Here is a 15,642-nt window from a genome sequence, read left to right on the forward strand (position 1 = left end):
CTGTGTATCGGAACAGGGGTATAATCTAAAGCAGTAAAGGGTCTGGTCCAAAACCCACTGACATCAATTAATTTCTGCTCTTTGGATCAGACCTTAAATTTTCAGAGCTGCTCAAGTCTTAGCCATTTGTTGACCACTGACCTTTACATAAAAGCCAGCTTTGTAAAACTTTTGGTGGGGATCAAGGGGTGAATCCCCCAGCAGTGATGAAGGGGATGGAGCCCCCATACTTGAGTGTCTGGGGGATGATGATCCCCTAGGGAAGAGAAAAAATTTAAAATAATCTCTGGACTCAACTCCCCACTCCAGATGGAAAGATGGCAGCTCAATAACTGGGGCAGAGCCCAGGAGGACCCCCACTCCAGAAGGAGAAATGGTAGTTCAGTAACTTGGGCAGCCTAGTTACCAGGCCATCATCACTCATTCTGGAGCAGCCTAGTTACCAGGCCATCATCACTCATTCTAGAGCAGGCCCAGAAGCAGATGTAGAGGAGACAGCATGAAGAGGTGGCACCCTCCTCCACCTCTTCTGCTTCTAGGTCTGCTCCAGAAGGAGAGATGGCAGTTTGGTAATCTGGGTTCCCCGGGGTCTTCCCAGGTTACCAAGCCATCAGGACTCAGTCTGGAATGGGGAGCTGGATCAGAAGTTCTAGAATGATTTTCTGGCTCCAAAAGGAAGTTCCAGGACTCTGTTCTGGCACAGCTTGAATGCTGGTATGGCAGCTTTCTTCTCTGGGGGGAGGGGGGTGCCAGCACCAGTGCAGCCCCAGAATATGGGTGGGGCATGGTATCCATGGGCCCATGTAGCCAGACAGTATAGATATTTATGGGAGTTGCATTGAACTAGAATTTCCATTCATATGTTTTGAAAACTTGGGGATACTTTCTTAAAGTCATGTAGACATTTGTTTTATCAAGGCTTTTTAGTAAGTATCAATGTCCTCCCTGTCTCTCCGGTCCAGAACCTGGGAGACTCTTCAACTGTTCCCTGTCCCTTTTCCCAAACATGGAGACCATATCCGAACCTCTGTAAGAATAATTTCTTCCAGTCAACAAAGCTAAAACTCTTGTCCTCATCATTTCCCAAAATCCTCCTCCAACACACAGCCACAAATATAATTTCCCCTGCCTATCATTGTATGTCCCCTCCCTCTTCCTTTTGAATCTCTCCTCCGACTCCCCCATTTTTCCATCACATCAGGTTCAAATTTCTTGTCCTCACTTTCAAGGCTCTTTGCAACGGTGCCCTTATTTATCTATCTGCTTTTCTCTCGCATTATGTCACTTCCTCTGCCATGTGACCATTGCCACCTCATTAGTTCACTTTTTCCCACAACTATCCTCATATTTTCTCCCATTATGTCTATTTGAGGAGTTTTGTAAACTGTAATGATAGACTTTATGTGCTGTTGACAACTGTTCCAAACATGTCTTCAAAGGACTAAAATAACTGAGGGGAGAAAGTATGATGTAGAGCACAGGCCTGGGAGTCAGAGGATCTGGGTCTATTCCTAATTTTGCTACTGAGTTGCTGAGACACCTTGGGCAAGTCACTAAATCACTCTGTGCCTCAGCTTGCCCATCTGTGAAATAGTGATAGTTATGCCACTTCTCTATTTTACAGGGGTGTTTTGAAGTTAAATTTATAATTTTTTGTCAAGGCCATAGAGATGCTTACATGGGAAATGTTACAGAAGATCACTAGCATTGTTATTACTGCAGGCTTATTCAGTGTTAGCTTATGCTGAAGATCTACAGGAGATCTTCTAGAAAGAGAGGATTATCTGAATGCCAACCTATCAGTTAAAAACTTGACTTCCAAATACACAATCCAGTCTAGATAGTGCTATTCCATCACATGCTATATCATGCCTCCACTTCAGTGGAATAAGGTGACCAAGAATATCAAGTGTCTTTTATCTCATAATAGGTTTTCCTTCATTGCCTCTAATCTTTACAAAGAAGGCTAATTCGTTTACAGATTAAATAACTTGCTCTCAGACAAAAAAGAAAACTAACAAAAATGAGCCCATGGGGCAGTGCGCACTATTTTTTTTCTTCAGCTCAAAGATGTCTATATAATGTAAGTGGTAATTCTTCTTTATAGTGAATGCCATAGTAGCTTGCCTAGGATCCTAAAAATTAGAAAAGGAAAAGAAAGGTTATTTGGTCCAACTCCTTGGGGACAGAGGTAGTTCAGGTTTCAGGTAAGCCAAATTGTACATCATACTGATCTCTGAACACGCAGTACTCCTGGCATGAGGAGGGAATTTCACTTTCCTGAGGTCAGTATAAATTTGATGAAGCCTGCTGGATGATCAAGATACAAAAGGAGCACTTAAAGACGATAAAGTCATTGCAGACAAACTAAATGAATTCTTTGCTTCAGTCTTCACAGCTGAGGATGTTAGGGAGATTCCCAAACCTGAGCCATCCTTTGTAGGTGACACATCTGAGGAATTGTCACAGATTAAAGTGTCACTAGAGGAGGTTTTGGAATTAATTGATAAACTTAACAGTAACAAGTCACCAGGACCAGATGGCATTCACCCAAGAATTATGAAAGAACTCAAATGTGAAATTGTGGAACTGTTAACTTCTGTTCCCAATGGCTGGAAGATAGCTAATGTAACGCCAATATTTAAAAAGGGCTCTAGAAGTGATCCCAGCAATTACAGACCAGTAAGTCTAACATCAGTACCGGGCAATAGTAAGAAACAATAGTAAAGAATTAAATTGTCAGACACATAGAAGAACACAACTTGTTGGGCAAAAGTCAACATGCTTTCTGTAAAGGGAAATCATGTTTTACTAATCTATTAGAGTTCTTTGAAGGGGTCAACAAACATGTGGACAAGGGGGATCCAGTGGACGTAGTGTACTTAGATTTCCAGAAAGCCTTTGACAAGGTCCCTCACCAAAGGCTCTTACGTAAATTAAGTTGTCATGGGATAAGATGGAAGATCCTTTCATGGATTGAGAACTGGTTAAAAGACAGGGAACAAAGGGTAGGAAAAAATGGTAAATTTTCAGAATGGAGAAGGGTAACTAGTGGTGTTGCCCAAGGGTCAGTCCTAGGACCAATCCTATTCAATTTATTCATAAATGATCTGGAGAAAGGGGTAAACAGTGAGACGGCAAAATTTGCAGATGATACTAAACTGTTCAAGATAATTAAGACCAAAGCAGACTGTGAGGAACTTCAAAAAGATCTCACAAAACTAAGTGATTGGGCAACAAAATGGCAAATGAAATTTTAATGTGGATAAATGTAAAGTAATGCACATTAGAAAAAATAACCCCAACTATGCATACAATATGATGGGAGCTAATTTAGCTACAGCTAATCAGAAAAAGCAAACAGGATGTTAGGAATCATTCAAAAAGGGATAGAGAATAAGATGGAGAATATCTTATTACCCTTATATAAATCCATGGTACACCCACATCTTGAATACCGTGTACGGATGTGGTCTACTCATCTAAAAAAAGATATACTGGCATTAGAAAAGGTTCAGAGACGGGCAACTAAAATGATTAGGGGTTTGGAACTGGTCCCATATGAGGAGAGATTAAAAAAGCTAGGACTTTTCAGCTTAGAAAAGAGAAGACTAAGGGGGGGATTTGATAGAGGTATATAAAATGATGAGTGGTGAGGAAAAAGTGAATAAGGAAAAGTTATTTACTTGTTCCCATAATATAAGAACTAGGGGCCACCAAATGAAATTAAAACAAATAAAAGGAAGTTCTTCTTCACAAGCGCACAGTCAACCTGTGGAATTCCTTGCCTGAGGAGGTTGTGAAGGCTAGGACTATAGCAGGGTTTAAAAGAGAACTAGATAACCTCCATGAATTTAAGTCCATTAATGGCTATTAGCCAGGATGGGTAAAGAATGGTGTCCCTAGCCTCTGTTTGTCAGCGGGTGGAGATGGATGGCAGGAGAGAGATCACTTGATCATTACCTGTTAGGTGCACTCCTCTGGGACACCTGGCATTGGCCACTGTCGGTAGACAAGATACTGGGCTGGATGGACCTTTGGTCTGACCCAGTATGGCCATTCTTATGTTCTTATGAAAGATATTTATTTTTTCGATTGTTACTGCTGCTGTTTATTTTGTTTATTGCACACTACAGTCATCTTTATTTCCAACATTAACTCAGTAAATCTCTTGTAACCAGGTTGCACTCCTTCAACTTGAGGTGTATATATCCAGTGCTGGAAATTCTTCTTGTCTTCTGTTTTAAACTTCAGTGATTTCTTTCATTATTTTCAGTCAGTTATTGGATTTGAAAATGTTAAGAGACATCCTTACAGTTTTGTAGACTCCAACAGGATGGTTCTATAGAAATATTCAGTAGAGTAATAAGTGGAGTTGTCTGTGTCACCCACTGATATACACACACCATTATATGTTTCTAGAATGTCTTGTATTCCTTTTATGCAGTGAAAACTACTGAATAGATGTGAAACAATTTCTAACGCATCTTTAAAGAAACAAATTACTAAGATGATGTTTGCTCCCTGAGCATTCAATTTAAATGATTCATACTGTGTTCTTTCTTATTCTTTCCATAATGCTGTGCAAACTATACAATAACAAGATAACATATCTGCAAGATAGCATGACAAAAACATTTATATTCATAATTTATAAAAATGTAATACCCAAACCTTTTAGATTAATTCCATTAAAATGGGAAATACAGGCAATGGCTCCCCACAGTTATTCTATATTAATTTATGATTTTCCCAGGAATATGTCTGTTAATACTTTATAGGTCAGTTTGTCCATTGTGCAATAGTATTTATTTGAGCATAGCTTCAGAGGTTGCACAATGATTGTGATAATACTAAGGAAAATCTAATGGTCTTCTACTGGATTGCCAAAAAATGTACTTGATGCAGATGAGTGGGCAGGTAAAATTTGTTAATTCTCATAAAGTTTTCTCATAAAAGTCCATCCGTATCAGTGATTCAGACCACTGAGCTCCATTTTCTGTGGATAAACCTATAACGTCACCATATTTTCTAGTCATGTTAAAATACTTGGAACACTTTAGTTACTAGAGTATGTTTTTGTTATCCATCCATCCATCCATATTGTCTTTTCTATGAATTGCCAGCAGTTTAGGGGTTCAACCCTCAGCACCTGCAAGAATTGGCATACCTGAAATACTCCCAGATAGAATGATCCCAGTATGATTTCTCCGCATGGTCTCCCAAAGTCACATTTCTCTTTTCTTTCAGGCTGGCTCAAATGGAAAGGACCAATGGCTCCTTGTTGACGGACAGCAGCTCCACCACAGGAAGTGTGTAAGTAAATCATGCAATTAGAGCTACTGGGAAAGGCCAACTCATTTGATTATAAATGTCTAATTAATATAATCTTCATTGGTTGCAGTGCTGAATTTTAGTCCCAATCAAAGTAGATAATAAATGGGACCCAGAAAAGCCTGCATACATTTCATGCTTCCAAAAAGTAATGGTATAAATTGGCAGTGTTTGTTTAGCTTGATGTGTCATTTAGTGAAGTGGTTCTGCCTCAAGAAATTGGGTCATTTCAGCTGAAAGGCACATAAAAATTCATTCTAGTTTGTCTCTTTCCTAGCTTGGCCCATTAATTTAAAAGAAAAAAGTTATTCACTTGAAGAATATACAGTGCTAGAACAGTGTTGTTACTTATGCAGAACAATTATATTGATTTTGCTGGCTATTGGCTCATCTACATGTAGACATACTTACTAAAAAGACCACGTTGTTATTAGCATTATGGGATATTTTGCTTGTGAAATGTTTTAATTGAGATGAACTGATGTGCTGAATAAAAAAGAAAGATACCAAATTCCCGATAGATTAAATATGAATAATTTTTCATTGTTAAGCAAAAATATTTGAAAAATGTATGTCTTTGCCAAGACCCAAATTGTGAGCTTTGTGAAATATTCAAGCATAGGGAGATAGATCCTGGCTCTTTTTAGGTATTTGTGATATTATGAGCTCTTGCAGGGCAAACAGATCTTTGTTGTTCGATTTTCATTAGGTAGAAAGCTCTTTTATTTTTTAAATGAATTTATTTATTATTTTAAAACCTAATCATGTATTAAGTTTAAGTATGAATTTCATTAGTGATTAGAGATTGCAAAAAGTTTGTTTCAAAGAAACATTTAAGTTTAACTTGACGTCTTCTCCATACTCCTGCATGCTTGGCGCTCTCTCATTCTCATTATATAATGTTAATGCATATATTTCACAATGGTATTAATCAACAGTGTGTCACAGGTTTACTGAATACACTTTTATAATACAGTAATATAATATACAATTAGTTGATTCAATTGCTTATCATTTGAGATTCAGACCCTCTTCGTATAGCCCTTTGAAATGTATTCTTCTGTAGCATTTCCCCAGATAAAGTTTCTCTCTTTTGCTGGGGTATGGGCAGCATGCTGTCTTCTTCCCCACTTGCTAGCTTTATTTACCTTCTACGTAAATGTACCTTCATTGTCTCCACTGACAAGCAAAAGTACATTCTTTGTCTAAGGCAGATTGGGCTTGTGCATTGCTTTCCAAACACATTTTAAGAACATAATTCTAGTACATGTTTATTACTCTTTGTACACACCCCATACATATACCACTCAATGATTATCAGTATCAGCATCTTAACCAGTTTGTATATGATACCTTATATGAAATCTTTTAGATTCAGATTATGACAATAGTGTGTTGGGTATAGTGAGTATGTCAGGCTTGACAAGACTTGATGACACAGAGTGGTGAATGGGCCTCTGTCGCAGGCCCATTGTAGATATAGAAGACGTCTGTGAAATTCAGCTCCAGACCCCAGTTCATGTCCTGAACTTCTGTAATACCTGGAATTTTGGTTCAGGCCCTTCTGTAGGGTTTTTTTAGTTACAATATACCATAGAAACGAAATCTCTGGATGTGAATAACCTGAACTTTATGGGGTGGCTGAAATTTAGGTCAAAAATTTTCATCTCAGGCTCATCTAATATAAACATATCTGGGCAAAATCTCTCTATCTTAGTCCATTCTGCTGGGCCTCAGGAGATAATTACTGATTTGTAAATCAAATTCTGTACTTCTCATAATCAGAGCTCTGTTCTTTGATATTATTTTATTGGTCCCTGAGAGTCCTTCAGTTTATTGCAAACTTGTAATAGGGGCGAAGTCACTTTTAACATTGGAAAATTCTGGAACATGTTGTATGGTTCAGAGGTCATTTTTCAGAGAATTTGCTTTTTCTTCTCTGTCTTATCCTGGACTTCACTATAATTTCTCTTTTGCCTGAAACTCAGTTCTCATAACCTGACAATATCACATGAAGTTCACTAAAATATAAACATTTTCCTCATTTAAAGCCATATTAGCAAGTTTTAGAAAGCATGGAAAGTGTCCAGTACAGAGCGTCCAAAATGTCCCTAAAACAAGCAAAATATTAGGATCTTCCTGATGTAAAGGAGAGGAGAATTTTTTTCCTTCATAGCCTTTGCTACAGTACATTCTGGAAGAATATTCTAAACATTTGGACAAGGGGGTCCTGTTAATTTTTCTTCCAGGTTAATTTGGTTTTAGCTAGGGCTGTCGATTAATCACAGTTAATTCATGTGATTAAAAAAAATTAATTGCAGTGAAAAAAATTAATCACAATTAATCGCACTGTTAAACAATAGAATACCAATTGAAATGTATTAAATATTTTTGGATGTTTTTCTACATTTTCAAATATATTGATTTCAATTACAACACAGAATCCAAAGCATACAGTACTCTCTTTATATTATTTTTATTACAGATATTTGCACTGTAAAAATGATAAATTGTATCAAATTTCAATTCACCTCCTACGAGTACTGTAGTGCAATCTCTTTATCATGAAAGTACAACTTACAAATATCATTTTTTGTTACATAACTGCACTCAAAAACAAAACAATGTAAAACTTTAGAGCCTACAAGACCACTGAGTCCTACTGCTTGTTAAGCCAATAGCTAAGCGAAACAAGTTTGTTTACATTTATGGGAGATAATGCTGCCCACTTCTTAATTAGAATGTCACCTGAAAGTGAGAACAGGCATTCACGTGGCACTGTTGTAGCTGATATCCCAAGATATTTACGTACCAGATGCGCTAAAAATTCATATGCCACTTCATGCTTTGGACGTTGTTCCAGAGGACATGCCTCCATGCTGATGACACTCATTAAAAAAAATAATGTGTTATTAAATTTGTGACTGAACTCCTTAGGGGAGAATTGTATGTCTCCTGCTCTTTTTTACCCACATTCTGCCATATATTTTATGTTATAGCAGTCTCGTATGGTGACCCAGTACATGTTGTTTGTTTTAAGAACATTTTCACTGTAAATTTGACAAAATGCAAAGAAGATACCAATGTGAAATTTCAAAAGATAGCTACAGCACTTGACCCACGAGTTAAGAATCTGAAGTGCCTTCCAAAATCTGAGAGGGATGAGGAGTGGAGAAGTCTTAAAAGAGCAACACTCTGATGCAGAAATTACAGAACCCAAACTACCAGAAAAAGAACATCAACCTTCTGCTGGTGGCATCGGAATCAAATAATGAAAATGAACATGCATCAGTCCGCACTGCTTTGGATCGTTATCTAGCAGAACCTGTCATTGGCATGGACACGTCCTCTGGAATGGTGGAAGCATCAAGAGACACATGAATCTTTAGCACATCTAGCATGTAAATATCTTGCGATGCCAGCTACAACAGTGCCATGCAAATGCCTGTTCTCACTTTCAGGTGCCATTGTAAACAAGTAGCAGGCAGCATTGTCTTCTGGAAATGCAAAGTAACTTGTTTATTTGAGCGATTGGCTGAACAAAGAAGTAGGACTGATTGGACTTGTAGGCTCTAAAGTTTTCCATTATTTTATTTTTGAATGCAGGGGGTTTTTTGTACATAATTCTACATTCAAAAATAAAACAATGTAAAACTTGAGAGCCTACAAGTCCAATCAGTCCTACTTCTTTGTTCAGCCAATCGCTCAAACAGTGAAAGAAGGAGAGAAAATTTTTGACAATGCTGTTGAACCTTCAGGATTTTGCTATTTCTCACAGCAACGCTAGGTCAAAGGGGGAAATATAATTATCAACAGCACATTCAGGTTAGTGCATAAGATTTAATTTATTATCTGGTTTTCTCAATCAAATAGAATCATGAATACACCAGAGCTCAGAATGATTCTGTCAGAAAGACTTGATCTTTTTTTAGAGCTTAGACTGAATGCTCTGAAAGACATGGGAAACTACACCCATTTGCCCCTTATTCTCCATATACTTATGCATACAATGTATACACACCTATTTAAAGACATTGATACACACACACACACAGAATAGCATGTTTCAAGTGCAGATTTCCATGGCTTGTTACATGAGATGCACCTCTCTTAAGTTTGACCTTCCTGCAGCTCATTTTTACATCTTAGTGCTGTCATTCTGCTAAATGGCGCAGGCACTAAAATTAGAGGTGCAGTCTGATAACTTCTCCATCTTCATGATCCTGATTTTGAATCAAAGTAAGCTGAAAATCTTCAGTGGAATAACTACTGAAAAAGGCCGAGGAGTTAATTTTGATGCTTTGCTTTTATTCTGGTTGTTGCCTACCATCCCCTATCAGTTCTGGAGAGGAAAGTGGAATGGATTCTCAATATCAAAAGGTTTGTTTGCCAGAGTGCATTTGCTGCTTCCTTGTCTTGTAGGCCATTCTGTCATCATGAAACCCTGAATTAAAACTCCAGTGCCACTAATAGATCTATCTTAATTACTGTCAGGAGATTTGTTAGTGCAGACACAAGGTCCTGCCTTTCAGACCAATAATTTAGCAAGGCAGACAGAAGGTTGAGGGGAGAGATACATAGCAAAGATTCATCTTTTCCTTAACTAGATTTCTTCCTTTATCTGGTGTTCATTGAACAGGAATGTTATCTGTAAGAGTATGCTGCTTATAATGGACAAATCAATACTTCCAATCTTTGTCCTCTATATTCCATGTGGAGTAGCCACAGTGAGAGAGAAGTGGAGCAAATCTCCTCTGTCCTGAATGAATATGATTGTGGAGTTTGAAATAAAAAAACTACTAGATTTTTTTTTTGGCCAGTTTGTGTTTATCTGTTGCAGTCACACCAGCTAGTAGCAGTACTGTGAGGGTTCTGTCAACAATTATCATTTTTAAATTTCATTTTTCAGTGTCTTATAAATGTTATGTAAAAATTCACAGATTACACAGATTATCAAGTCATACCAGAAATGACAGAACAGGACTTTAACATATAAAAACTCAACTTTGGAAGCACTTTTTTTTAAATGTTCTATTTTAGATGTCAGTGCTTAATGAATAAACTTGTAATTTAGACAGTGCCTTTTTGGTATCTATTTATTTAAAAAACTAATTAAAGTAGCCAAATGGAAATATTTGACTTAGTGTATCACCTGAACTTTTCACAAAAATGTCTCTCTCTTACCATAAGGATATCTCTGCACTCCAAAATGATGCCATTTGTTCACACTTATCAGTTAAATGTTGCACTTATCAGTTAAATGAATATTTTAGACAATCTTTTTTAAAAAAACCCAAACCTGATTTCACAATGTTCTGTCTCTTCGGTCTGGTTCAGTGCTGTGTTGTGGCACTCACTGCTCACTTGAGGTCTGAGGCTAGAATTGCCAACATTTCTCAGCATGTCCAAGAACGTGCCGGTTTGAGTGGGGGTGATTCTGTATGGCTTCCAGGATTTTAAGAAGCCCTACAAATATTCTAGGGCTTTATGCAACATCATAATTTGAAATATACTTAAGCAATAATCTTAGTTATAACAGAGAATATTTTTAAGGTGGATAAAGGAAGAACATGGGCAAGTTACTGCAGTTTTTCACTGATGTTTTAGGATCTGATCCAAAGTCTATTGAGGTCAATAGAAAGATTCCTACTGGTTTTTGAATCAGGCCTTTAGTTTGTAACTAGGCTACTGAAAAACAAGCAATTATGAGTTTCGCTGAGATAGAGAGTAGCTGGAGCAGAAAGGAGCGAGAGGCTTGTTTTTGTAGGTATAAGAGAAAGAAAAAACAACCTGCACATTGATCTCTTTCTACACCTGACAGCACTATTCATCAATAAGGCTAAGTCACGGACAATACAGGTCATGAGCAATAAAGAAAAATTCACTGGACCCTGTGACCTATCTGTGACTTTTACTACAAATATGGGGGACAAAATGGAGAACTGTGGGGTCCCCACACCACCCCAGGGGCCCCGGCTCTGAGCTTGCAGGGTCCCCCCACCACCCGTGGGTCGAGCTCAGGGCACTGTCGCCACCCATGGCGGCTCCAAGTTCTGGGGCACCCCTGCCACCCGCAGCAGCTGGGAGCTCCTGGGGGCCCCGCTGCCCGCAATGTTCAAGAGCTTTGGGGCATCCCTGCACCTGCTGAGAGACTGTTACACAAAACAGGAGCGTGGAGGAGTTTCTCATCTCTACTCAGTTTTTAATTCTTGTAAGGTAAATGACTGCATGTGGACTGAAACAGCATGAATTGAAACAGTGGCCAGGACTGTCACATGATATAGGTGGAATTGGTGGTTTTTCACTTTGTGTTACTTGACATAAAAGTATTTGATTAAAAACCCCAAACTTTCATATCTTAACAACAAGGAGTAAATCAAGCTAGAGTCAAGAAGTGGAAGCCCACGTAACGGGGTTTACAGTGAGTAGTTTACTTATACTCAAGCAAAGAAATATCGGAGATATTTCCATTTTACTCTAACATAGGAGCCAGTGTACCCGAAGAGGTGCTGGAAGCAACTACTCAATGAGCTTACACCAGTTAGTTCTTAGTAGAAGCGATCCTCTAATAAAGAGCAGAAAACTACTGCATATGTTTGTGGATATTTTGGCATTGTCTCTAGGAGGTTACCTAATAGCAATGGTCTTTTGTACAGATTTTGCTGCGTATGCAGTGAGCTATCAAGAAACGCCCTTGCCTCAGCAGTGTACCCAGTTGAAAAAGATTTAACATACATACACACTCAATTTATGTTCGCAATTCTCATTAGCACTTATATACATTACCAAAATGCATTGGTAAGAATAGAGGATGCCTTTCATGATGATGGCTTAATGTATCTTTGAGAAGTTATTGCTATCCATAAAGGTGGCTTGTAATTCGTATATATGAGTGTTTAACTCCTCTTGATTACCAACCACCACAACTGTAGTTTGTCTCTCATCAAAGCAGTCTGCTTTTAAGCAGCTATTTTTTCAAATCATTAAAATGTGACTGTACATTTGAATATTCTGGGATGAATGATGTTACATAAGTAAGTGTGGTGTTTATTTGCCATATTCTATAAAAAAAGGCCTCTTCAAATGTTCCATTACATTTGATTTCAAAAATAAATATTTTCCATATAACCAGTTGTCATGTTAAGTCTGTCCATTATAGGGCACTGGCTCAGGTTACTTTTGGTTAAGTTCATTGCACCATTGATTGGATCAAGGAGTTATTGGTTAGTTCGTTGACGAAAAAGTCAGAACAAGAGATAAACGTTATAGATGAGAAATAGTTTGTGTATCAGGATGCTACTGTTTATCTAAATTAAACCCAACAAAGTTGTATGTTCATTTTTAAGAAAAGAAAACTTCCAAGTTCCTCAGAACAGCAAATATCTGTTTTAACTCCAATTAGTATTTTTATTGTTTCATGAAAAGACTTCCAGTAAGTTTATTTCAAAATAGGTGTCTGAGTGGGACAAGGACTTCCCTCTTTGGGAAGGCAGAGATCAATACTAGGAACATTTTGCAGAGGTTTTTGTGTAATAGCCTAAGACAGATGTTAGCATAAGAATACTCCCAGCTGTAGAGTTATGCTGGGTGAATTTTAACTGTTTCAATAAAAAAAAGCAGAGAATTTATTATTCCTAATAAATTTCCAAAATGCAACCTTTAAACTAAAGAATGTTGGAGACATGGATAACAGGAGATGGCTATAAATTCAATACTAAATAGTTTATGGTTTATCTTTTTATCTTTTAGAAGTATGGATTATTTTTTTAAGGAATTGGTTTTTATTTTCACACACAACTGTCGTCATATCTTTTTGCTGCTGCCCATCTTCTCCCATGTACAAAGAAGTTAGCCGTATCACTCCCATTCTCATGGAAGAACACCAAAACAAGCAAACAAAGAACACCCTCTGCTGATTCCAAACTATCCTCCTAGCGTGAAATCCTAGGCCCCACTGAAGTGGCAAAGTACTCATTGACTTCAATGGGCTAGGCTTTCACGCCTAGTGTCAAAACAGCCCTCTTTCCATCCACTGTCAGATTAGATCCAGCCTACCTCAAAAGTCTTGTCCTCTCTTGTTCCCTGTCCCTTCTTTTTCTTCTCCCTATTCCACATCTAGCACTGTACCCTCCCACATTCTCAGAACATCTGGTGCAGGAACTCTCTCCTCTGTGATTAGTTCCCATCTAGAATTTTCTTTCCATCTCTCCCTTTCACTCACTTTGACTTTGCCAAATGTTATCTCACAACATATCTGTAACTGTTAATGTGTTTCTTCCTATGTGATTATTCATTCTTTAATTCTAGAGCATTTTGGGGTACAGTTTGTCTGACAGATGCTGTACAGAATAAAGTATTGCAGCTTTTGTTTGTAAGCAGATGCGTAAAGATTGGAATTTATCAAGAATGTTCTCTAGCATTCCAGCTGTTGTGATTCAGCAGTTTCTCTTTAAAGAAGAGAATGAATTTAGAGACTGTATCTTCTACCTCCTATCCATCTGAAGATTGTTAGGGAGAAAAGGCAGGATCATTTAATAGACTCAGAAAGGGGTGGGAAAGGATGATGTGTCTAGAAAAGCAGGTTCAGCTGAACAGTAATAGCCATTACTGGATCCCTCAGGTCCTCGATACTTCCTACCACAAGATAATTTCTGCTCTGGCCAGAAGAATCTAGCTACTTCCCTCAAAGAACCTAAGCATGTTGCCTATGTGAGAACCACAATCTTAAGAAATGGGCAGAAAGACCAACTTGTAACCTGTGTGTTATACTTATAAAAGATTCCGTGAAGTTTTTATAAGCAGAACATGTTTCCTCTTTAATGTCACAAGCAATCCACTTTGCTAAGCACACTGATCTTTCTGTATCTCTGATTTTGTTAAACCTATGACCATGCTAAGATATCTGTGAACATTCCCATGTATAATTTTTACTAGGTGTATTGAGCATGTAAAATGAATGTCTAGCATTTTCTCTCCCATCTCTCAAAGTACACTAAATGTCAGGTGTTTGTTCTGAAAATGCACAGCTGCTGCAAAACACACCAGGTAGTAGCTGATTTTTTTTTTTTAAACCAAAAAAAAAAGTACTTGAAATCAGTCATTACTGACTTACACCATTTCAGCTTCTTGGATTTTTGGTTTCTTTTAGAGGTATCACCAGCCATTGTGCTGTGTGTGTGCATTTAAAATAAACTGGCCTTACACTAATACAGAACATCTTTCTTTTTCATGTGGATTTTTTAATCCTGCAGGATATTTATGCCAGGAGCAAGTCAGAACAAATATTGATATGTATAGTTCACCCACACATAACTGACAGCTCTGTCCCAAACTCTTGGAGACTAACTTACCTCTGTGCAAGCCTTTTTTAAAAAGATATACTTAGCAAAGCTGTTAGATCATTGGCTAATTTATATTCCAGTAGTATCAAGTACATTTACATGAGCTATTTCCATCTGTGTTGCTTTGTTACTCTAGAGAGGATGAACATGCCCTCATCCAGCAGTACTGTCAAACTCTGGGAGGAGAATCACCTGTGAGTCAACCGCAGAGTCCTGCACAAATCCTGAAGTCAGTGGAAAAGGAAGAACGGGGAGAGTTGGAGCGCATCATTGCCGACCTCGAGGAAGAGCAAAGGTTTTGTCATCTTCCCGTGCAGCATCTGAACTGGCATTTCATTAACTGTGTTTTAATCATGCACCATACTGCATAATCGTTGTTTGGACAAAATGAGAAAAGGGCCTAAAATGGGCACTGGAGTCAGTTTCTGGTGAAAACTGGATCAGAGCGTTAGCTCTTCACAATGGCCCTTTGTAAGTTAAGTTGTTGGGCCTGTGATCAGACAGTCTAACAAAGTAGCAATTTCACTCCTACTTGTTTGTGCTGCAGCTGTCTAATTTATCAAACACTTGGAGCATAAACTTTATCTTGGTGTAGGGTAGTTAGGCTCCACAGATATAGATAATGAAAAGATTCACTGAATTAGGGGAACTATATTAAATTATGTTGTCATGTATGCTGTCATAAAATGTAATCTCCTTTTTCTCTTTATAATTGTATTAGGAGCCTCCAGGTGGAATATGAGCAGCTAAAGGAACAGCATCTTCGGAGAGGAATAAACCCTCTTGCCTCCCCTCCAGACTCCATTGTATCTCCCCAGCACACTTCTGAAGATGCTGAGCTCATTGCTGAGGCCAAACTTCTAAGGCAGCACAAAGGTCGTTTGGAGGCCAGAATGCAAATATTGGAAGATCACAATAAACAGCTGGAGTCTCAGCTTCACCGGCTACGACAGCTGCTTGAGCAGGT

The 15,642-nt window shown here is 38.2% G+C and overlaps 1 protein-coding gene across 3 annotated transcripts in view; it reads left to right on the plus strand.

The window, feature by feature from the left end:
• Positions 1-15,642, plus strand: part of UTRN (utrophin) — a 577,733-nt gene that overhangs the window by 538,138 nt on the left and 23,953 nt on the right. For all 3 annotated transcript variants that reach the window (XM_045009515.1, XM_045009516.1, XM_045009517.1), the window contains 3 exons: positions 5,251-5,316; positions 14,812-14,970; positions 15,397-15,640. In XM_045009515.1, the coding sequence (XP_044865450.1) occupies positions 5,251-5,316; positions 14,812-14,970; positions 15,397-15,640 (469 nt within the window). The remainder of the gene's footprint in view (positions 1-5,250; positions 5,317-14,811; positions 14,971-15,396; positions 15,641-15,642) is intronic.

This window comes from Mauremys mutica, chromosome 3 (assembly GCF_020497125.1).
Source record: "Mauremys mutica isolate MM-2020 ecotype Southern chromosome 3, ASM2049712v1, whole genome shotgun sequence".
NCBI classification, from domain to species: domain Eukaryota; kingdom Metazoa; phylum Chordata; order Testudines; family Geoemydidae; genus Mauremys; species Mauremys mutica.